Source organism: Ranitomeya variabilis, chromosome 1 (genome assembly GCF_051348905.1).
Source record: "Ranitomeya variabilis isolate aRanVar5 chromosome 1, aRanVar5.hap1, whole genome shotgun sequence".
Lineage (NCBI taxonomy): Eukaryota > Metazoa > Chordata > Amphibia > Anura > Dendrobatidae > Ranitomeya > Ranitomeya variabilis.
Genome location: NC_135232.1, coordinates 1053797233 through 1053822034, shown reverse-complemented (window position 1 = coordinate 1053822034; position 24802 = coordinate 1053797233). Strand labels below are relative to the sequence as shown.

The window sequence follows — 24802 nt, the reverse complement described above, 5'->3', positions numbered from 1 at the left end:
CTGGAACCAACAAGCAGCGCTCAGTCCTGACAGTGAGTATACTACATGTTGTTGGATTGGGCATGCTACAGTGCCTAATATATATTTAAAAGAGCTTGTCCAGGTTTGTGACAAAGTCTGCAGTCACTGGAAGTGAGTGAGCGCAACTATGCAATTTGCATACTTTTGTCTACATTCCAACTAGACGTATCCAGCCTCGCTCAATTCACTTTTATTGACTGAGGCCACACATGTCTAGTTGGCATTTCACTGCATGTATGCAAATCACATAGTTACGATGACCTCTTGCTCTCACCGCCAGCACCAGAGAATCATAACAGTGTGCAACGTGTTCACTGTAACAATCAGAAGTCTACAATCAAATAGAGTGACTGCTGACTTTCTTCACAAACTTAGACAACTCCTTTAATCCTCCTAAGGCTACTTTCACACTTCCGTCAAAGTGCCTACATCGCAATGCGTCGTTTTGGAGAAAAAACACATCCTGCAAAGTTGCCCGCAGGATGCGTTTTTTCTCCATAGACTTGCATTAGCGACACATTGCGACGTATGGCCACACGTCGCATCCGTCGTGCAACGGATGCGTCGTGTTTTGGCAGACCGTCGGCACAAAAAAAGTTCCATGTAACTTTTCTTGTGCGACGTGGCCGGAACTCCGCCCCCTCCTCCCCGGACATTACAATGGGGCAGCGGATGCGTTGAAAAACTGCATCCGCTGCCCCCGTTGTTCATTTATTTCACAACGTCCGTCGGTACGTCGGGCCGACGCATGGCGACGGCCCCGTACCGACGGAAGTGTGAAAGTAGCCTTACATCAATAAAAACATACCAACCCTGACAGTACAGCACCTTCTTAACATAGCCATTTATCATGTAATCTTACAATTTATGGATTGCTACATGTGTATAGGAAAAACAATAACAGCATAAACAATCCATCATCAGATCCACAAGCAGTAAATGAATATATCATCAGAACAACCCGCAGTACAAAAACACATCACCAGAATCACTATCAGTACAGAAATATCACCAGAACCGCAATTAGCAGAGAACTGCATTCACAAAACCACCATCAGTGCATGAATACAACAGAACTATGATCAGTACATGAATACATCATCAAGCTTAGTACAGCAATCAATTGTAATGCCAGGTCAACCCCATATACAATACTAATGAGATGAAGGGAGTATCACAAATAAACATTTACATCCATCTTTTCTTCTTCATCTTGTTCAGATGCCATGATGACTTTTCAAATTCACAGCTCGTATCTGTAGGTGTCCATCTTCTCTGGTCTTCTGTAGCACATCTCAACATGGTGCTCTAAAAAATAGCAGCATTATTATAATGCTCCTACATAAAAACATCTGCCCTATGCTGTGTCCCTGAATAAATAATTGTCCCCACTGTTTCCAGCAAAAAATATGATACCACACTATCCCTCTTATGGTCCATGCCCTCCACATTTCTCCCTACTTTCCATACTGGGCCCCTTCTTCACACTGTCCTCTCACACTGTGCCCCCCTGCAGTGCCCAGCCACTATATTGTGCCACCTCATCATACTCTCCCTCCTCTGCATACTGTCTTCTCCTTTCTGTGCACTCACACTGCCCATTTTGCTGGAGTCCACACTCTATTCTGTGCCCCCTCACACTATGCCCCCAATACTGTCTCACTCACACTACTCTCCTCTATAGTTTCTTTTGCACATTTCCTCCTCACGCTCCATACTGTCTCCTCATACATCCTCACTCCCCATACTGTTTCTGCACACATTCCCCCTTCTCCTCATTGTTTCCTCCCTTATTCCACATTATCAATATTGTCTTGTCATAGATCTCCCCATACTGACATATTGTCTCCTCACAGGTCCCCCTCGCTCCCAAAACTGCCTTTTTGCCTCCTCACAGGTCCTCCACACTTCTCATACTATGTCTACACCAATCCCCCACCTCCCACCATATACTGTGTCTGCACCCCATTCCTTCCCACTTTTCATACTTTGATCGCACTACTTCCCTCCCTCTCACTGTGTCTGCATCAATTCCCCCCTGACTTCTGTTACTGTGTGAGCACCAACTAGCCTCCGGCTACTCATTCTGTGTCCACAGCAATCCTCCCCCTTACTTCATACTGTGTCCACACGCTCTCTCGCTCCTCATACTGTGTCTGCACCAATGCACCCCGCTCCTTATACTGTGTCTGCACAATACCCCCTGCTCCTCATACTGTGTCAGCACTAATATTCCCAGCTCCTTATACTGTGTCCGCACAACCTCCCCTTTCCTCATACGTGTCTGCACTAGTTTCCCCTACTCCACATAGTCTGTCTGCATCAATCCCCTGCTCCTTATATTGACAGCAAAACCCCCAACTCCTCATACTGTTTTCACACTAATCCCCCGACTCTTCATACTATGTCCGCACTAATCCTACCACTCCCCATGCTGTGTCCACACTAGTCCTCCCACTCTTCATGCTGTGTCTGCACTAGTCCTCCCACTCTTCATGCTGTGTCTGCACTAAACCCCTCCACTCCTCATACTGTTTCTAGGGAGAAAATAGGATGCGCCTCAGTTAGATAGTCTGCATGTCAATCTGTGTAGCAGGGTACCACACCGTGCCTGAATATACAACGAGAATCAAAGCAAAAAAGACCAGACACAAATGGGCGTGCACACCTGTTTCAATACTCAGATCAAGATAACAATAATATAATATATTGCTTTATTTGGACGTTAGGACACACAAATCTACAAACAATAAAAACAATTAAAAAGCAATATACATCAGGGTGGTCAACCCGCACCCCTCAATATTAAAGGGTGACAACCTGTCAGTTTTTACTACCATGTGTTGAATCAACAGTACACAACTGGCAGTTAATAATAAGCTATGACAGAATCACAAATCAATAAATTGTGAGAATAATTCATGACTAATAATTCATAGCAACCGTGACCAAACATCAAACCTGGCCTATTCATGTCCAGAATGTGACCCAGTCGTCTCCTACAATAACGGGTTAGATATCAGTAAACGGAGTTTAGAATTGCATGGTGTGGAGGTCACACAAAACACAAAAAAGTGTGCACAACAAAAAATCTATTCAAGCTTAATGCACACCACTGCTGGGAGGAGGAAAAAAAAGCCAGAAATGTCCATTTAAAGTGAGTGCTTTTCAATACTGACAGGAGGAAAAGCCAAGGATATTAATAGGAATAAGACAGTTAGCTGAAGAAAAAAGTCCATAGGCATATATACCTTAAGACACACGGGAAGCACAAAGAAACTGCTATGGTGGGCAGTACCTAAAGAAAGGGGTGGGTGGGAGAGCACGCGCGTATCGCTGTCTTAGGGCATACAGGTTCTAGACTACAGAAAAAAAGTCGCACCTGTATATCCCATATCAGATGGCTTATTGTTCATAAATAATCTATTATCACTTTATGGAAATCACCTCTTCCAGACTATGGGAAGAATGTTGCCTGGAAGCTAACTCTGCCTCCAGAGCTTATTTTACATGAAGGGGGAGTTACTAGCGTGATGCAGGTTCCTTTCAGCTTCAGCTTCCATCTCACAGGCAGACAGGGCTGCAATATTGTTGCAATAAATCAGAGCTCAGAGAGAAGCAAAAAATGTGTTTGCAAGAAGACAGAGTTCATTTTTCCTGTTCTGTGTTGGTTACTTGCCTCACACTGGTAACTCTCCCTACCTGTAAAATAAGCTCTGTGGTTATCTTGCATGCAGTATCCTCCTATAGCCTGGAAAAGATAATTTACATAAAGTGATAAAAGATGATTTCTCAACAACAAGACATCTGATATGAGGCATACAAGGATGACTTTTTCAGCATTCTATAGCCTGTATGCCCATATTAATAGCTTAAATAGGTGAAATGTAATGACAGACTCCCTTTAAGTTTAAAAGCTAAAAAAAAAAGCTTTAAGTTTACAAGGAAAGAATAATTAAAAGTTGATACCTTCATTTATAAAGTTGCACTAAGTTTCATTCTGCAATCTTCATTCCTTAATTGATTTTCAGGCTCTTGATATACAGTTTAAGCCTTGTGACAGTTTGTCTTCTTTCTATACACTGATGCTACTGTGCGAATTCTCTGTTTTCCCCAATAGATTTTACTGTGGGTTTGTCCTTTCTCCCTCTTTCTTCCTCTTCCTCTAGATTCTGTGTCCTATACATTTTTTTATATACAGACGCCAGGTCAAATTGGTCCAGTCTAAGACAGCAATGCATGGACTGGCTGCGTCTCTCCGGAACCAGCCTTATAGAAACACATGAAGCTGACATTCTCTGGTCAGGAGACTAGCTAACCGATTTGCATGGATGACTGAATGAGTCCTTACTTTGCTTTTTCAACCTCTTCCCTATCTCTTACCACCAGTGTTTGGCTAAGTATTAATAGTTTATTTTTATCAATTAACAAAATGTAGTACATTTAAAAATTTAAAAAGTAAATTGAACAAAAGAGAAATCTAAATTCAATCAATATTTACTGTGACTGTCTTTTCCCTTCAAAACAGCATTAATTCTTCTAGGAACACTTGCATAAAGTCAAGTAGGATTATAGCCACGTTTTTGAGCAATTATACCAAACAGGTTATAATGATCAGCATTTTCATAAGAAACAGGGGTGAAGAAGGCTTAAAACTGGGCGAGGAACTGACAAACTCTGCTAAAAAGGTGAGGAAGTGGATGACAATTTCATGTCACAGGTCATACAACATAGCAAGATGGAGCTCAGTAACGAGACACAAGGTAGTTATACTGCATCAGAAAGGTCTCTCGAAGGCAAATATATCAAAGCAGACTCGGGTTTCAAGATGAGCTGTTCACGTTCTTTTTTAGAGGCACCAAGAAATGGACAAAATTCAGGACCATAGACACAGTGGACGCCCAAGTAAATGTAGTCCAGCAGATGGAAGACACTTCATGCTTACTTCCCTTCAAAATCAGAAGATGCCTAGTAGTGCCATTAACTTCAACTCAGAACTTGCAATAACCAGTGGGACCCAGTTGCACCCATCTACTGTTTGGCAAAGACTAACCAAAAGTGGCATTGATGGAAGAATTGTGGCTAAAATAATACATGCCTTTAACATCAAAACAAGATCAAGTGACTAAACTCAACGAGAACATAGGAATTGGGGTACAGACAAAATGGGAGCTGGTCCCTGGATTGATGAGTTAAAATTTGAAATATTCATCTGTAACATCAGGCAGCTTGTTTGACAAAGTGTTGTAGAGCAGTACAATAATGAGTGTCTGCAGACAACAGTAAAGCATAGTGGAAGTAAATTGCAAGTCAGGAGCTGAATTTTAGCAAACTGAAATGAGGATTTGGTCTATTTATTCACTTATTACTATATAAGATATCTGACTTACAGGTAATTTACATAGATAACCATGCAGACTTTCCTACCCACTTTTTAAAAGTTCATGTGAATATGCTTTTTTTTTCTTCATGGAAAGGAGGGGTTGTAGTCTATTTTTGGTAATAATGTTGTAAATTACTAACTGACCCACGGTCTGAACCAGTGTGTCTTGCGTGGTTATGTTAGTGCGGTGTAACTCCCTCCCCTCCCCCCAAACATCTTTTTTCCGGATTTTGTTAGAAGTATACAGGTGAGAGAACCTGTAGCAATTTATGTTGCCTTGATAGTATTGCACAAGTGATGGAATTATTAGGAAAATCCTGAAAACCTGATGTGTTGGGGGGGCTGTGAGGACTGGAGTTTGGGAGGCTTGAAGGCTTGGAGAATGAAGCAAGCATCCTGATGTCTGGCCCTGATAACCTGCATCCATACACTATGGTAAATGAAAATGTTGCATTTATACACGGAGATATCATTCCAAGGCAGCAGTGAATTGCATCACAAACTAAAAGATTCAGCCTTTGAGGAAAGGCGTAGAATACAAGTATAAATCAATTTTTCTTCCTTTCATGGTGTTTTTAATTTACTTTCCTGGTGTGCGGACATTCCATCCCAGATATAGTAGAAGTAAACTCTCATATTACCCCCATGTTTTCCATTATGTGACATGACCCTTTTCTGCATATGTATGAAACAGCACACTACAAAGTACAAAGACAACTCATAGGGGGAGATTTATCAACAGTGTCATAAAATGAATGGATGCAGTGAGTTGTTAGTAATATTTTAATATTTCAAATCTGAATAAATATATCAAAATTATGCATAAAACATGATGCATGTATATATTCTGAAATAAAGTTAGAAACTTTTCCACATGCCACCATATAGCGGGAATGCAAATACAGCATTATTTTAAAACTCCTCTTAAACCATTTATCCAGGATTTTTTTTCTACTATAGGCCTACAAACTAACAGACTGTTCCTGTCAGCGATTCAGCAGCTTCTGCTGACGTCATGTCGACAAAGCAGCGGGTTCTCTTCTGCTCTGCTCTGTTGACTGGGCGTCACTGCCAACATCATGTTGATTGACTGCTGGCTTCCAACTGCCTGACAAAGGGAAGCCAGTTGTCAATCAGCATGACATCGGCAGTCATGCTCCATCCACAGAGCAACTCAGAAGAAGATCTGCTCTGTTGATGTGGAGAAGCCAAATCACCGGCAGGAGTTGTCAGCAACCGCTGTCAGCCGATACCGGGAAGAATAGGCAGGTAGTTGCTAACTAGGCGTATAGTAAAAAAAAAAATGTTCTGGATAACCCTTTTAATCACGCCTCTGTTTTTCAAAACCGTTTCCATAAAAATCATCAACAATAAACAAAACACTTGTATATCTGGTGGAAGGTTTCTCTTAAAATGCTGTCATATTTTTCTTTGTAAATCTCCACCCATGTGCATAGAAGAAATAACAAGACTTTTTGTAATATTTATTTTTTAAATCTGTGCCTAACTTTACTAAATGACCAGTAATGCATCTGTAGATTGCCTGTGCCTGTCAAATTGGTCATTGGACAATATCATGAACATCTAATAAGGTCAGGAAGGACTGCAAGGACATTAATAGCATATAAAAAAGGTTATGGTGATAGAATACTACATACATATTAAGGAAAAACAATCTTAGTTTAAATAAAGCAATAATAAAAAAAAGTACAATAAAACAAAAGCAGATATCTAGCAATACTGGAACACTATACAAAGAGCACACTTGGGCTTAAGCATTTCATTAAAAAGTTGTATGAGATTCTGAAATTTTAAAGGGAACCTTTCAGCAGATTTTGCCACTATAAGGTGCGGTCACTGCCCTTCAGGGCTTATCTACAACATTCTATAATTCTATAAAGATAAGCCCCCGGTACGACCTGCAAGTGAGGAAAAAAAAGTTATATTATACTCACACGAGGACTGTGCATTCATAGAAGGGAGATTCTGTACAAGTTTTACTGTGCTGTAATGTAAATCGGGGCAAAATGCACATAGCAGGTCTTACACACATGAAGCAGATGTTTGGCACATGAAGCAGATGTCAGATCAGTGTAAGGCCTGGGGTCACACTATCAGTACTTGGTCAGTATTTTACATCAGTATTTGTAGCGAATACCAGGAGTGGATGATAAATCCAGAAGTGGTGATGTGTTTCTATTATACTTTTCCTCTGATTGTTCCACTCCTGGTTTTGGCTACAAATACTGATGTAAAATACTGACCAAATACTGATAGTGTGACCCCGGCCTAAGGGCTCGCTCCCACTTATGAATGATTAAATTGGATGCATGCAATCTGATTAAACATAAGATTGCATTTGTACCAATTTAATCCCAAGCTTCTGTTCTCAGCTGCATTTTTTTTCCTGCTCCGATCAGATAACGATCGGACAGGAAAAAAAATCACAGCATGCTGCGATTGCATGCTGAATTCGGATCGTACGCACCCATATAAGTCTATGGGTGGGTCTGAAACATCGCACTGCACTTGGATATCACCCAAGTGCAGTGCGATTCCTGCCGACATCAGCAGCAGAGGGGATGGAGCAATTACTTCCTCCATCTCCTCGGCACCTGTGCTGTGACTCTTTCATGCGAGAGCATGGGAGCACAGAGCACTGACACTCGGCTCCCACTCGCAGCAGAGCTGGAGCCGAGTGTCATTGGCATATCGCATCCGATGCTCTCGCATAGTATGTGATTTGCTAGTGAGACCCGGCCTTTCTTTTATTTTTCCTCACTACATTTTATTAAAAAGATGACCAAACAATGTGGCGTGCCAGGTACATTTCACAAAATCAGGCCTTTTCTGTAGTTCAGTGAAAGTAGATGTTTTTCATGCTCTCCTGCAGCTGTGCATTTCAGCACATCATGATGTGCCTTGGTCAAGGCCAAAACAAGGCCACTGTCAGCGCCTCAAGAGACACACATTGCAACATCACGAAGTGCATCGTGGTGACAAGCAGTGACGTCAGTGGCCTACTTGGTGGCCAAAAGCCCAGCACAAAACGAAGCATGCTAAATCGGATGCATGTGACTGGGTAACGAAAAAAGAAGAGGCATGGACTGGATGGGGGCTGCAGGGACAGCAAGACAGGTGAGCGTTGAGTGTTAATTTTTTTTATCCTCTCACCAGCCCTCTGAAGTTTAACACAATAATGTTCAATTGGCCGTCGCTTTCCTGAAATTGAGCAAAGAGAATTTAGATTCCAGAGAATCTGATTTTTGTAAATTTGAGAATACAATTCTAATGAGACAAATTTGCTCATCCCTACAAATTTACCATATTTAAAGTCAGAAAATGATGCAAATGTGTTGCACAACTCTACTCAAAATTACAACAGCCATATATTTCATTTTCTGCCTTCAAAACAGTCCAAGATGCATACAATTATTAATAAACCTGTAAGTCTAGCAAGGCAGGTGAAGTGAGTATAATTTTTGAACCTTTTTAATGGTCCCCTATGGTTAAAGAAATGGCATCCATCTGATTGACATTTTTCTGAATTCAAGCAGAGCAAATAACAAAAAATATAGATTCTGAGTAATCCAAATTTACATTAAGCTCAAGGAGAATTCAGTGCTATTCATACTCAACACATTTTCTCATTTTATAAATTTACGGTAACATATTTAAAAACAAAAAATTAAGCAAATTACAGTATATTACATTAAAGATCACCAATCGACACCTGCTCATAGCAGCCATATACAGTGGGGAAAATTTGATACACTGCCTATTTTGCAAGTTTTCCCATCTACAAAGAATGGAGAAGTCTGTAATTTTTATCGTAGGTACAATTCCAACTGTAAAAGATAGAATCTTAAAAAAAATAAATCCAGAAAATTACATTATATGACTTTTATATAATTAATTTGCATTTTATTGCATGAAATAAGTATTTGATACAATAGAAAAACAGAACTTAATATTTGGTACAGAAACTTTTGTTTAAAATTACAGAGGTAAGACATTTCCTGTAGTTCTTGACCAATTTTGCACACACTGCAGCAGGGATTTTGGCCCACTCCTCCACACAGATCTTCTCCAGATCTTTCAGGTTTCAGGGCTGTCACTGGGCAACACTGAGTTTCAGTTCCCTCCAAAGATTTTCTATTGAGTTCAGGTCTGAAAACTGGCTAGGTCACTCCAGGACCTTGAAATACTTCATCCAGAGTCACTGCTTAATTGCCTTGGCTATGTGTTTCGGGTCATTGCCATGCTGGAAGACCCAGCCACGACCCATCTTCAATGCTCTTACTGAAGGAAGGAGGTTGTTGGCCAAAATCTTGTGATACATGACCCCATCCAGCCACCCTTCAATATAGTCCAGTCGCCCTGTCCCCTTTGCTGAAAAGCACCCCCCCAAAGTATCATGGCTCCCCCACCATGCTTCACAGTTGGGATGGTGTTCTTGGGGTTATACTCATCCTTCTTCCTCCAAGCACAGTGAGTAGAGTTGATACCAAAAAGTTCTACTTTGGTCTCATCTGACCACATGACCTTTTCCCGTGCCTCATCTGGATCATCCAGATGGTCATTGGCATATTTCAAATGTGCCTGGGCATGTGCTAGTGTAAGTAACAGAACCTTGTGTGCTCTGCAGGATTTTAATCAATGAGATTGTGTGTTTCTAACAGTAATGTTTGATACTCTGGTCCCAGCTCTCTTCAGGTTCAGTAGTTCTGAGCGGATTCCTGGTTTTTCCCTGAATCATCCTTACCCCATGAGGCGAGATCTTGCTTGGAGCCCCCAGACCGAGGAAGATTGACATTCATCTTGTGCTTCATCCATTTTACTAATAATTGTGCCAACAGTTGTCTCACCAAGCTAATTGTCCTATAGCTCATCCCAGTCTTGTGCAGGTCTAAAGTTTTATCCCTGGTGTCCTTAGACAGCTCTTTGGTATTGGCCATGGTGGAGAGGTTGAAGTGTGATTGATTGAGTTTGAGGGCAGGTGTCTTTCATACAGGTAAAAAGTTCAAACAGGTGCAATTAATACAGGTAATGAGTGCAGAGTAGCAGAGCTTCTTAAAAATAATCTAACAGGTCTGTGAGAGCCAGAATTCTTGCTGGTTGGTAGGTGATCAAATAATAATCTTTATTTTTATAAAAGGCTAACATATTCCTCAGCGCTTTACCGTTTTGCACACATTATCATCACTGTATCCGATGGGGCTCACAATCTAAATTCCCTATCAGTATGTCTTTGAAATGTGGGAGGAAACCGGAGTACCCGGAGGAAACCCACGCAAACACAGGGAGAACATAAAAACTCCTTGCAGATGTTGTCAAAGGTGGATTAGAACCCAGGACTCCAGCGCTGCAGTGCTATCCACTGAGCCACTGTGCTGCCCAAATACTTACTTCATGCAATAAAATGCCATTTAATTAGTTAACAATCAGACAATGTGATTTTCTGTTTTTTCTTTTTATTTCTGTCTCTCACAGGTGAAGTGTATCTACGATAAAAATTATAGATCTCTCCATTCTTTGTAGGTGGGAAAAAATGCAAAATAGGCAGTGTATCAAATACTTACTTTCCTCACTGTATTTCATTTTCCATCTTCAGAACAGTCCAAAATGCAAAAAAAAGATTATTAAAAGGTCTTTTAATACATTAGGTACATTTTGGAGAAATTCAGATTAAGATTGACTTATGAAGCAGCAAACCAAACTTAGTAAATCTCCCATAAAGTTTTCTATATCTCTACGTCAATGATTTTAGAACTACCTATTGTTCCTAAAGTCAAATTTAGGAAATTATTTTTGGGAGACTGTTAAAAAGATAAAGACATTTATAACAACTAATGATATCTTTTATTTATAGACTATAATGTTAAAATGTTACAAAAATATTTGTCACTGTAAGAATATTCAAACGCTGCAGCTTAGAGGAAGATTTGCCATCACAATGATCGAATTCTTACCTTGTGCAACTACAGTTGCAGGCGACTTTGTTGGACTCATAGGTGCATTATCCCGGAGCCTCGAAGAAATCGTTGTAGGCAAATCGCTTGCAGAACCAAACATGCCGTCAACTTCTGTATGATCTTTGGTCTTTCCAGTCTCAGTTTTTGTGCTATGTGTAAAAGGGGAAAGTTGATTTTGATGCAGAGATTCTGTCCCTCTGCTAAAGTTTGTATAAGTTTGGTCAGCTTGGGTTGTAGGTTTCCACACAGGAGTTAGTACATCCCACTCTCGTGCTGTTAATGAGGTGTTGTCATTCATTTTTAAAAAAGGAATGTCAGAAGATCCAATTCCATTTGGCAATGTTTCACTTCTATTAGAGCTGAAGCAGCTCCTGTCTATTACACCTTTAGTGAAAAAAAAAACAATTGAAGAAATAATTAGCAACATCGTTATTGTACAATTTCTGTATTCATTTTTTAAATTACTTGATTTATATAATGTCACATTTATATGTTAAAAAACAGTATAGGGAATATTATTGCTTCTTTGCACAACAAAATAGGACTAGTCGGTCGATATGATCAAAGAAAGCTTTGGCCCACAGCCCCCAATGCCCTGCTTCACTTCTCATCCCTGTTCCTCCAAAACCAGCTTTCCCACCATGACAGAAGATCAGCTGTCCACCCTCCTGTCAAGATCACATCTCACCACTTGCATGCTTCACCCGCTCACGTCCCACCTCATCCCTAACCTCGCCAGTCTTCATCCCAACCCTAACACACCTCTTCAACCTCTCACTTACAAATTGTGTCTTCCCCTCATCCTTCCAGCACATCTCGATCACACCCATCCTTAAAAAGACCTCCCTCAACCCATCCTCTGTATCTAGCTATCACCCTATATCTCTTCTCCCTTATGTCTCAAAACTACTGGAACAACATGTTCATCTTGAACTGTCCTCTCACCTCTCTTCCTGCTCCCTCTTTGACCGCTTACAATCTGGCTTCATCACCACATCACTCAATTGAAACTGCCCTAACTAAAGTCACCAATGACCTACTAACCGCCAAGAGCAAGCGAAACTACTCTGTCTTCCTTCTCCTGGACCTGTCTTTTGCCTTCGACACTGTCGACCATTCACTCCTGCTACAGATTCTCTCATCTCTTGGCTTCAGAGACTTGGCCCTATCCTGGATCTCGTCATATCTAACAGACCGAACATTCAGTGTCTCCCTCTCTCACACCACCTCCTCACCTCGCCCTCTGTCTGTCGGTATTCCCGAAGGCTCAGTCCTAGGGCCCCTGCTCTTCTCCATCTACACCTTTGGCCTGGGACAGCTCATAGAATCCCACGGTTTACAGTATCATCTCTATGCCGACGACACGCAGATCTACCTCTCTGGACCTGACCTCACCTCCTTATCAAAATCCCACAATGTCTGTCTGCTATTTCAGCTTTCTTTTCTGCTCGCTTTCTAAAACCGAACATGGACAAAACAGAATTCATCATCTTTCCCCATCTCACTCTGCCCCTCCATGAGACCTATCCATCAATGTCAAAGACTGCTCACTTTCCCCAGTCCCACACGCTCGGTGCCTCGGAGTGATCCACGACTCTGCCCACTCCTTCAAGCTACATATCCAAGCGCTTGCCTCCTCCTGCTGACTCAAACTCAAAAATATTTCCCGGATCCGTGCATTAATTGACAATGAAACCACAAAAACACTAGTGACCACCCTTATCATCTCCCGCCTCAACTACTGCAACCTCCTACTCTCTGGCCTCCTCTTTAGCACTCTGGCACCTCTCCAATCCATCCTATACTCTGCTGCCCGATTAATTCACCTGTCTCCCCATTATTCCCCAGCCTCCCCTCTCTGCCAAGCCCTTCACTAGTTTCCTATTGTCCAGAGTCTCCAGTTCAAAACCCTAACTATTACATACAAAGCCATCCACAACCTGTCTCCTCCATACATCTGTGACATGGTCTCCTGGGTACTTACCCACACGCAACCTTCGATCCTCTCAAGATCTCCTTCTCTACTCCCTTCTTATCTCCTGTTCCCACAACCGCATACAAGACTTCTCCCGTGCTTCCCCATACTCTGGAACTCTCTACCCCAACACATCAGACTCTCGCCTACCATGGAAACCTTCAAAAAGAACCTGAAAACCCAACTCTTCTGAAAAGCCTACAACCTGCAGTGATTCTTAGTCTGCACAACTAGCTCTACCCTCTCCTTGTGTATCCTCACCCGTCCCCTGTAGACTGTGAGCCCTCGCGGGCAGGGTCCTCTCTCCCTTTGTACTTGTGTGTGCCTTGTTTTGCTCATGTTTATTGTACTTGTCTATAATTGCCCCTTCCACCTGCAAAGTGCCATGGAATAAATGGCACTATAAAAATGAATAATAATATTAGTCTTGAGAAGTATATGTGGTGCCACTGGGTCCTCTTTGTCACAGTAGCATTGCTTTCCTCATGGGGAGAGTGATGTTACGCTTGGAAGCGATGAAGGATATCTTTTATCAGGTAATCACCATACACCAACATGTTCACACTCCAGGCCACAAGTGGGAGCTTTTGATCCTATTTCTAGGTGACTCGCCTGCATATGTATATATATATATATATATATATATATATATATATATATATAGTGGTTTGGAGGGAAAGTGAGGTCAGTTCAGACAGAAAGTGCCAGGAAGCAGACTGGAGCAGTCTGAGGCAGGAAGAATGTATGAGGGGCCGTGCAGCCATGAGAAAGTGCTGCATCTCCTGGATAGAGATACAGAAGGAAAGGACATCGTTCAGTGAGAGGGAAGGAGAGCAAGGCACAGGCGAGGACACCAGGGGGAGGACAGCAGTGAGCAGACTGGCAAAGCGCAGATAACCGGTAGCCGGCACACCGAGGTTGTAAGGGACTCTAAGGGTATGTGCACACGTATTCTTGAGGTCTGCGGATTTTTCCGCACTGCATTTTACCTGCGGATTTCCTGTGGATTTACTGCGGTTTTTGTGCAGATTCCACTGCGATTTTAAACTTGCGGTTTTCTATTATGGAGCAGGTGTAAAACCGGATTCTGCACAAAGAATTGACATGCTGCGGAATGTAAACCGCTGCGTTTCCGCGTGTTTTTTTCCGCAGCATGTGCACTGCGGATTGCATTTCCCATAGGTTTACACTGTACTGTAAACGCATGGGAAACTGCTGGGGACCCGCAGCTGTTGAAACGCTGCGGATCCGCAGCAAAAGCTGCAGCGTGTGAACATAGTCTTAGACTCACAGCAGAAACCGGCAGGACAAGTTTCCTGTCCGCCACACACACCTGAAGACACAGTAACACATAGATCCCGGGGTGTGATAGAGTCCCTGTAAAAAGGCTTGAGTTACCTGTCATACAGGTATTGTCCTATCCTATATGGGGGACAGAGAGAAGAACTGTGAGGACCTTATCTGAAGCCATAGGCAGTAAGGGACTACAACACCACCGCGCTAGAGGAAGGCTTTTAACTCCACCTGGTAAAGGGGACTCTTGATTCGCTTCCAAGCCGGCCGGACCCTGCCTGTCCCTGTGATCTGGTACCCTGGACTGTGGCTGCCTGAAGTCTTCAGTAAACCAGGTAAAGAGACTGCAAACCTGTGTCCTCGCTTCTTACTGCACTGTTCACCACCATCTTCCATCTACAAACCTGGAGCCCTGAGGATATACTTCACCTGTGGGAAGTTATACTATCTAGCTGCTATAACGTCACCCCAGAGGACCCCTTAAAGCAGCGTCGGTCCTCACTGACCGAATACCACAGGTGGCGTCACGAACATAAACTTTATTCAATTTCCCCCTTTTACATGGGCGTCCAGGGCCACGGACCAGGTCGCCACCGTGACCTCCCCCTGTGAACACCGAACCCGGTACAAAGTACCCCACGGCCCTGGCGGGCGACTCATATATATACACATGGTGTTAGGGCTGGCGGAACGCACCAAATAATATCAAGGGAGATCTAAGGTGTGTTCGCAGCCCAGGGTCCACCATCCAGAGAGGACACCTGCTGCTCGGTAATGGCGGACAGTATATGGCGGTATAATGTGAACACACACGTGTTAGCTTCATCCGGTATGTAAAGACGCAAACCCTGTTGCGTCACAGGGCCGCAATACCGCAGAGTGAACGCTAGTGTTTTGGTCACAGGACCCTGCCCCAAGGACACAGGATTAGAGTCCCTCTAGAAACACTAGTGTTTGGCGCCGCAACTGTGGTGCCAGGGAGAACCTAAACTAAAGATTTACCGCACTATGTGCATACAGCGCCGCTCTGGCGGACGTCACTAACCACCCTAAGCTTGGGTCCAGAAAGCGCACTACTTGCGCATGGTGCCACTCTGACGGACACTGCTTTAGACGCAGTACTGTCGTGCCTTGTGCTGGATGCACAATCTGGCGCTAGTTAGCTCCAATCACCCACACTCAGTCAACAACGCTAGGGAAGGGGATCAATTAGGATCTTTCATCAGATTGCATACACACATCCACATATACACGATTTTAGATTCATACTAGCGCATGGCCGAGTGACCCTTTTATAGCTGCATCCTCCCGGGACCTTTCCAGTGGTCCAATCAGGGCCGCTTCAGGGCCTGAGCATGTGACCTCCGACCTCCAATGAGAGGTCATCCCACGGGAATGCTCAGTTGACCAAAATCAGGACTTAGTCCCTGGAGCATCTGCTCGCCGCTGATTAATGCTGGTTACAATAGGTGAACCAGGAATGGCAGCAGTAACCAGACGCTCAGCATCAGCCTGAGCAAGACGCTGGGACCACGGTATCTGCTGAGCAGGCTCCTCTGCGGGAAGAATGGGAGACCGCAGAGGACATGGTTCGAGATTCACCCTGGGCAACGTTGGGAACTCGACACCTAACACATGGTAGAATATTTAGAAAAATCATAATAATGCTAATAGAATGGATATGGCAGGTCAGCATAGGAAATGCCTTACTGACTGTGGGGTGTGTTGGTAAGGTATGTAAAAGGTTTATGGAGATTGTGTCTGCAGGGCTTCAGTGATTGGCTGTTCCTGTGATATAATAATAGGGGAGGTTCCCATTTATAAACCCTTTCCTATATGGGTTCCACCTCTTTTCTCCCTGTGTGCAGTGGAACAAAGAGACTACACATGGAACCACAGGTACCAAAAGCACGACTGATATTCTGGTGGCACAGTTTAATGGTCCCGCCATCCATCAAGGATGTCCAGGTCATCCAGAAAGTCTTAACCCTCTAGACGTTGGTTGCCGTCAAACTCAGATGATGTTTCCCGCACTTCTTGCAGTTCAGGTTATTTTGGCCATAGATGCCATCACAACCGATAATCACCATGTCACCCATCAACTCACCAGTCCCCTCTAGGAGTGGAGCAACAGCTATGAACCAGGCTCAGATTACAGTTCCAACTCTGCAACCAGCGGCAGTTCTACCTACCAATATACGCTAATCATTATAGGGACATCTACTTTTGTGGCCTGAGTTCCTTAGAGACTCACATTCCAGAGGAGATAAAAACTAAGATTGGGAAAAATTTAGATATAGACATCTGGTCACTTTTATCAGTCGATCAAAAAAAAAAGGAAACAAAAAATAAACACAGAGAGAAAGTTTGATAGGAAGCTGAGAGTAGTGAAGACTATAAATAACTGGTTACATGCCTTCACAGTGATGGGCGTATCATGGAGCAAAAGAAATCCTAATCGGTGCTCAGAGCTATTTACTTATATGGATGTCATTTATAGCGCTTATAAAACATAGGGCGGCGAAGATTGGTGGAAATACGAAGAGCAATTCTGTCGCTGTTTGTCTTTACTGCCAAATATGGGGAGCAGCATCAAAGCTATGGGTGTTTGACTCACAACATGCTGCTTCCTTTCATGGGAGTGCCTCTGGGCCCTCAGCTACTGGCTCAGTGGCAGTTAAAAGACCAGGTACATGTGGGTTGTTCAATAAGGGACACTGCTGTTTCTATTGATTATGCAGATTTAAACATGAATGTTCTATATGTGGCGCAAACTGTGAGGAAGGTTAATGCACAAGATTAAAGAAAAAGTCAACTAAGCCCCATGGTAATAATGACTCAAAGGATACCAGTGAGTGTCATTGCGATGGTGCCATGACTCGCCCTGTTTCCAAAAACTAGCGATGCATCTGAGTTAAGAGTTGGTTTTAAATATGGTTCTTTAGCCCTTTTAAAATGTGTTGGTCCCAAACTATGCAGAAAAAATTATAATTACTAAGCAAAGAAGTAGTTTTAGCCAGAATAGCTGGCCAGATTAATTTCTCTCAGTTTGCTAATCTACGTATTTCGGAGTTAAGGGTCACACCAAAAAAGGATACAGAAACATGTTTCACACATCATTTGTCATACCATAGAAGAACATCAGTTAATAATGGTATTTCTGAAGAGGAAGTGTTGGTTTCTTGTGTATCATTTGATCAAGTCAGCTGAACCTTGCCCTTTACTGGCCAAATCAGACATACAGTCGGCGTTTAATTATTGCCAGTGCACCTGGATTGTTACCACTTCCATAGGGTGTTCCATCTCCGGTCATTACTTTGAGATGTTTAGATTCCTCGAATGGATGATAAGCTATGGAACAGCCACTATACCTATAATACACAACTTAAATTATTTCTTTTAATTGGCCCTGCTAACATTGACCATTGCCAATTCTTGAAGACAGTAGCAATTGTAGGGAACTAAAACAAAGTTTAATAATAATTATTAAAATACAAAGACACAACAACCATAAAAGTCAGTATCCCCAACAGGACAGGCCAAAGTGCTTAGAGTATTGAATCGGGAGACCGACAGTCTACTAAAAAAAACACCAATACCAGTACCACTGGCAATTCAGCAAAAATAGGAGATGCAGATTTTGTGCAGAAAACTCTGCACCCAAATCTGCAACGTGTGCACACAGCCTTACGGTCATCTGCATGAGCCCTTAAAAAGTAAACTACAGCAAGGTAGAAAACTACAGTAATTGTGAAAGTTTTGAAATTGAAACATCTAATATGGCTTAAACAGGGCATTATATGCAAACTGAATCCATTATTTTAATATTGATATATTCATTAAACTTGTGATAAAATATATAGTAACCCGCCTGAAGATTCGACATGAATTGCTAATAGGTTGCTGTTGCTTATTCCGTTTCCTGAACAGAGATAACATTTCCTCCTCAGCTTTTAAATGTCATGTATTTAAAGATTATCTCATTGATTATTGGCTTTGGAAAGGGCACGATTCCACCCAATGGTATATTTAGAAGTTGGCAGCAGTTGGGTGATGCTATCAAGAAAGTCATATGATGGTTTTTTTTTTCCTCAGATAATGAAACCTATACTTTTTATGAATTATTTAGCATCTGTAAGCAGGTTGTCTTTATAGACTGCAGTAGATGGTATCTCCCTGTGAATACAACGCGGGCGCTTTCATTTCTGCTTTTTTTCATGGCAGAACCTTTGACATTAGACAAATTCAATGATTTGTATGGCACAGTTGAGTTCATGCTATAATTTAATATCCTTTTTCTCTCTTTGTAAATGTAATCAGTCTTGCTCGTGCTGTAATTCACTTTGAATCTTCTGAGTAAATATATCCCAGGCATTTCATGGTGCAGCTATTTTAGTCATGACCTGTTATTAGGAGACTCAGATATGTTCTGGGAGCATATCATATTCTAGATATTTTCTTTTTCTTGCTGGGAGGCAAGTGGATGTGAAGAGGAATTTAGTGTCATTGACTAGAACAACACAGATGAGGTTAGGAAAATAACAGAGGACATCAAGCTGCATGAGCTCGAATATTGCGCTGATTTATCAGCTCCAGAAGTCCATTAAAATATAATCATTTCTTGCCCAACAGTAATGACCAGTGTCACAAAGGTTGTGTCCTGCTCCACAGAACCTCCTGTCTCTTGCCTAAATAAATAATATTTTATCCAACAATTTAAAATATGTAGTTGAGGATGCTTTACTGCTAAAAAAAATTCTTCTTCTCTGTAAATCATCTCTTAAAAATATTGATTCAGGGGCAAACTTTTGAGACCTGGTGAGAAGAACCACTAGGTGGGAACTTGGTATGGAGCTGTATCTTAGTTATGAATCATGACATTCTTTCATGAAGGTATGTTGTTCTCATATACAATACACACGAAGTTTGACAGCGCCCCAATAAATTAGTAATGTATAAAAGGAACATCAAGAGAAGGAACTAAAATTCTAATATCTAAAGTAACCTGCAAGTTAAAAAAAATGGTCAGAACACGGCCACAAGCTCTGAGTTCAAATTCATTGAATTTAATCTGGTTTATTCTTGGCATAATCCCAGAAGAAAAAAAAATTGCAACAGAAACTGACACTTTGGGAGGGAACAAAGATATGAAAATTTCATTCTGTGAAAGCAGTACAAGTCCATTAGTCAACATGTGGAAAACCCAGTTCTCATCACATTGATTCCCAACGTTATTTCCTTAGGGAAATCTATGACTATATGTGATACTTCAAGGAAACCCAGATGTGAATCTTGTACATTTACTACTAGACACAAGATGGCCGTAGCTTAGGGTGGCACTAATAAGGTGGCAGCATTACATATGATTGTTATGGATTAGGTTTATGAAAATCCAATACCTCTGCACAACTGTAAATCTCATCCTCAATATAGAGATAAACATTTTAGACAGGAGTGAACCGTCTATAGGAAGACCAACTGGTCTCTCTGTGTGTTTCCCCATTATCAAAGACATACAATGGCTTGGGAAAGTATTAATTTTTTGTGTTTTTCTACCGTTACGACCGTGAATTTCACTTTTTTTTTAGGGTTTGCATCAGTTCATTTAAAGAACATGCCTACAACTGTGAACTAGAAATGAGCAAGCACGAAAATACTTGGATGCTCGTTACTCGAAGCGAGCAATTCCTAATGCTTGGATGCTTATTTTGAGTAACAGGCATAATGGGAATCAATGGGAAATCTGAGCATTTTTCCAGCAGACCCTACAAGGAGGCCTGGGGGCAGCGAAAATGTTGAAATGGATGGAAAAAGGTATGAATGGAAGGAGAACAGCATGGGGAATACCTTTGGAAGCAGCTCTGACTCCTAGATCGCGGTTGAGAACCATGGTGTCACAGTTTTTCTGCACTTAAAAGGACTGACAATAAGACATTCAAAATCGAAAAGAACTTGGAGTTTACGGGAAAAAAAATGAACATTCTTTCCTGTATAATGACTTGTATGTAAGGCAAAACGAAAAAGGATTTAAAAGAAAAAATATTGAAATAAACTAAAATTGTTTTTTTTTATTAAAAAAATTGGAACTTTTAGCGTAATTTATGAAGGAAGCAAGATGTGCCAAAAATTAGGGACTCAGAGGGACTTAGGTACACCCTATATTAGACATAAAGAGTGGCCTATTGCATCAACATACTTGTCTAACTATCGCTGTGTTGCCCATACAAAAGTTTCTTTAAAACCAGTTCACACACAGAACATGCACTTAATATCCCTCTGTGTCTGTACACATACTGGTTGGTGACCGTTTTATGCAGCATTACGTGAACACTATTATATTCATGGCTGGATCACACAATACAAGCAATTGTTACTATACACTTTTCGTGTCTCCCCTATTTCCTCATAGATTGTAAGCGTGTGAGCAGGACCCTCACTCCTCTTGGTATCTGTTGATTTATGTGATTATTGCTAGTCTGTAATGTATTTTACTGTCTGTACAAGTCTCTTCTAAAACGTAAAGTGCTGCGAAATATATTGAAGCTATAGAAATAAAATTATTATATAGTAGGGCCTCATAAACATTCTGTTCACATTGTCATGTAGTGGCACTTCTAGACCCATAAAGACAATGCATTAAGTGCAAAACCTGCCAAAAATAACAATCAGGGTCATCCATACACCCTTGAAGGGACCAACTGTACTACCTCATTCAAATATTGTGAACAAAGTTGTAGTTGTGCTACTTGTACACTTATAAAAGAACTGCACATACTACAAAGTCTGCCAAAAATTACAAGCAGGGTTATCAATATGGAGCGGCCCCCAGACGCAGGACAACGGGGTACTCGAATCCGGGTCTCTCGGTTCTGAGGATGTCACGGTGGCCCGACCCGGTCCGTGGTCCTGCTAAGGGGCGCCCAATAAAAGGTGTAGGTGGTGGTGTAGGTCGCAGTAAATAACGAGGACACAGGGTTGCAGTCTCTTTACCTCTTTACTGAAGGCTTCAGCATCCGCAATCCAGAGCACTGCTAACCGGGCTGGCTGAGACCGGCCGGTCCGAAGGCACATCCAGAGTTCCCTTTGCAGGTGGAAATCAGTGCCTACCTACTAGCGCCTGGGTGTTGTAGTACTTCCCTGCTGAGCACCACGGGATAGTCCTCACAACTGTCATGTATGTTTCTGTTCTTTCTCTCCGTCCCCCAGATAATATGGATAGGACGCACCCGTATGACGGGGTAGGCCTGGAGTTATTTTATAGGGACCCTAGAGACGCCCCTCTCCCACAATTGCCTCCGTTGTCTTCATTAGGTGATTTAGGTGAGACAGCCAACCTAAAATTAACTGCTCTGCCGTTGGTTTGAAGTAATGCGTAGACCCCAATACTTCCTCGGCGTTCCGGCCAACGGCTACGCGCCTCAGTAGGATGTTGCCGATCTCGGGGCACGACTCCTACTGGTTCTATCGCCTTTGTGCTGTGATCTCGTTTCTCACTTCTCCACAATATACTTCGCTTCGTGTCCTTTCTTAAGATGCCGCCGCAATGAAGTGCAGGCGCGGCTCCGTAACGATCAGTCCTTTCGCTAGGCCTCTGTCTGGATCCCACCCCTTACAGGGACCCCCCTGGATCCTCCCAAGCAACCTCTTCTCTCACTAGATGTTACCTGGGCAAAACCCAGTCAGCTTCTGTCTGACTTCCTATCCAGCCCCCAGTTTTACCAGAGTGTGAGGAGTGGCCTAATACATAGAACCCTTTGCTCCCCCTGGTGGCCGGAGTGTGAAGTGTAATGTGTGACTGTGATACCTGGTCAGGTGAACTCCTTTAGTGCCATGAGACGTACCATCACTCCCCTTAGTGGCGGAGCGACAGTACTGCAACGACCAAGACTCTGGGGCGCTGAAAATACACCCTCGAAAGCACCAACTGTTGTACCTCATTCAAATATTGTGAACAAAGCGTACAAGTCCCTTCTAAATTGTAAAGAGCTGCGGAATATGTTGGCACTGTAGAAATAAAATTATTATTAGTTGTACTTCTACACTCATAAAAGCTCTGTCGTCACTCGTAGTGTCACTACTTTGCCCCTGATGAAGTCACTGAGGTGACGACATGCGTTGGGTGGGTTACATGGGTCCTGATTATAATGGACCGGACCCATGTTTTCTATTCTTCTTCCCCCTATTTTTTCTTGGGTATATCTTGTTATTTGTGGTTTTAAATGTTTTTAAACTTTGAGAGTTGTGTGGTCAAAAGACATTGAATAAATAAAATTTGTTAATTTTTCATGTTGATCCCTGCGTATGTGCATGTCTCTTTTGCCTCTTTGTATTGCTTATATTTTGACATGCTGCAGGTTGAGCACTTGTAGTATTGTTGTTGATGGTGCCCTCTATTTCTAGTGTTTTGTTAGTGTAAATAACCTGTAACATTATATTTTTTAAGAAAAGCATCCAGTGCCTTCTTAAATTTTAGTAATGAATCATTCAATACAACATCATATGGCAGAGTTTCATAGTCTCACTGCTCTTACAGTAAATAATCTGCGTCTGTTATTATGATTAAACCTTCTTTCCTCCAGACTTAGAAGATGCCCCCTTGTCCCCATCTCAGGTCTACGAGTAAAAAGATCATTAGAAAGGTCTTTGTACTGTCCCCTAATGTATTGTATTTATACATTGTAATAAGATCACCCCTTAGCCTTTGTTTTTCCAAACTAAATAACCCCAAGTGTAATAACCTATCTTGGTATTGCAGACCCCCCAGTCCTCTAATAACCTTGGTCGCTCTTCTCTGCACCCGCTCTAGTTCAGCTATGTCTTTCTTATACACCGGAGACCAGAACTGTGCACAGTATTCTAAGTGTGGTCGAACTAGTGACTTGTATAGAGGTAAAATTATGTTCTCCTCATGAGCATCTATGCCTCTTTTAATGCATCCCATTGTTTTATTTGCCTTTGTAGCAGCTGGCTGACACTGGCAACTAAATGTGTTTGTCATCCACCCATACCCCCAGGTCTTTTTCAGTGACAGTCTTGCCCAGTGTTTTACAATTAAGCACATAATTATACATCCTATTTCTTCTGCCCAGTGCATGACCTTACATTTATCCCCATTAAAGCTCATTTGCCATTTATCAGCCCAAGCTTCTAGTTTAAATAAATCCTCCTGTAATATAAAATTGTCCTCCTCTGTATTGATTACTCTGCATAGTTTAGTGTCATCCGCAAAAATTTAAATTCCACTCTGTATGCCCCCTACAAGGTCATTAATAAATATGTTAAAAATAAGCGGGCCTAATACTAACCCCTGTGGTACCCCACTGCTAACTGTGACCCAGTCTGAGTGTGTTCCATAAATAACCACCCTGTTTCCTATCCCTGAGCCAGTTCTTAACCCACTTGCACATATTTTCTCCTATCCCCATTGTTCTCATTTTATATATCAACCTTTTGTGTGGCACCGTATCAAAAGCTTTTGAAAAGTCCATATACACCATTGTGCACTGCGCTTCCTTGGTCCAGTCCGGAACTTACCTCTTCATAGAAGCTTATCAGATTAGTCTGACATGAACGGTCCCTAGTAAACCCATGCTGATACTGGGTCATGAGGTTATTCCTCCTCAGATACTCCAGTATAGCATCCCTTAGAATGCCCTCCAGGATTTTACCCACAGTAGAGGTTAAGCTTACTGGCCTATAATTTCCGAGTTCAGTTTTTGTCCCCTTTTTGAATATTGGCACCACATTTGCTATACGCCAGTCCTGTGGTACAGACCCTGTTATTATAGAATCTTTAAAAATTAAAAATGATGGTCTCTCTATGACTGCACTTAATTCCTGCGGTACTCGCGGGTGTATCCCATCCGGGCCTGGGGATTTGTCAACTTTAGTGATTTTTAGACACCGCCGTACTTCCTGCTGGATTGACAATCACATTTTCTTAGCATAATGTCAGCACTATAGGTGCTGTCGCTTCTTTTCCCTCACTTTACAGCATGCATTGGTCTTGCAATAGTCCAATGGCTTGTCTGTCCTGAACAGAAAGTCCATCTCAATACTCTGTCTGTATGCAGCTTGACAGATAGAGATGAGAAGTAGGGAAACAAAGCCCCGCACCCACTTTCTGCAATTAGGATTAGCGGCTCTGCTGTTGGA

At 42.2% G+C, this 24802-nt stretch overlaps 1 protein-coding gene across 2 annotated transcripts in view; it reads right to left on the bottom strand.

Annotated features, from left to right (window-relative positions):
* The window catches only part of CORIN (corin, serine peptidase), a 450167-nt gene that overhangs the window by 300221 nt on the left and 125144 nt on the right, over positions 1–24802 (bottom strand). For both annotated transcript variants that reach the window (XM_077279814.1, XM_077279815.1), the window contains exon 3: positions 11377–11763. In XM_077279814.1, coding sequence (XP_077135929.1) covers positions 11377–11763 — 387 coding nt within the window. The remainder of the gene's footprint in view (positions 1–11376; positions 11764–24802) is intronic.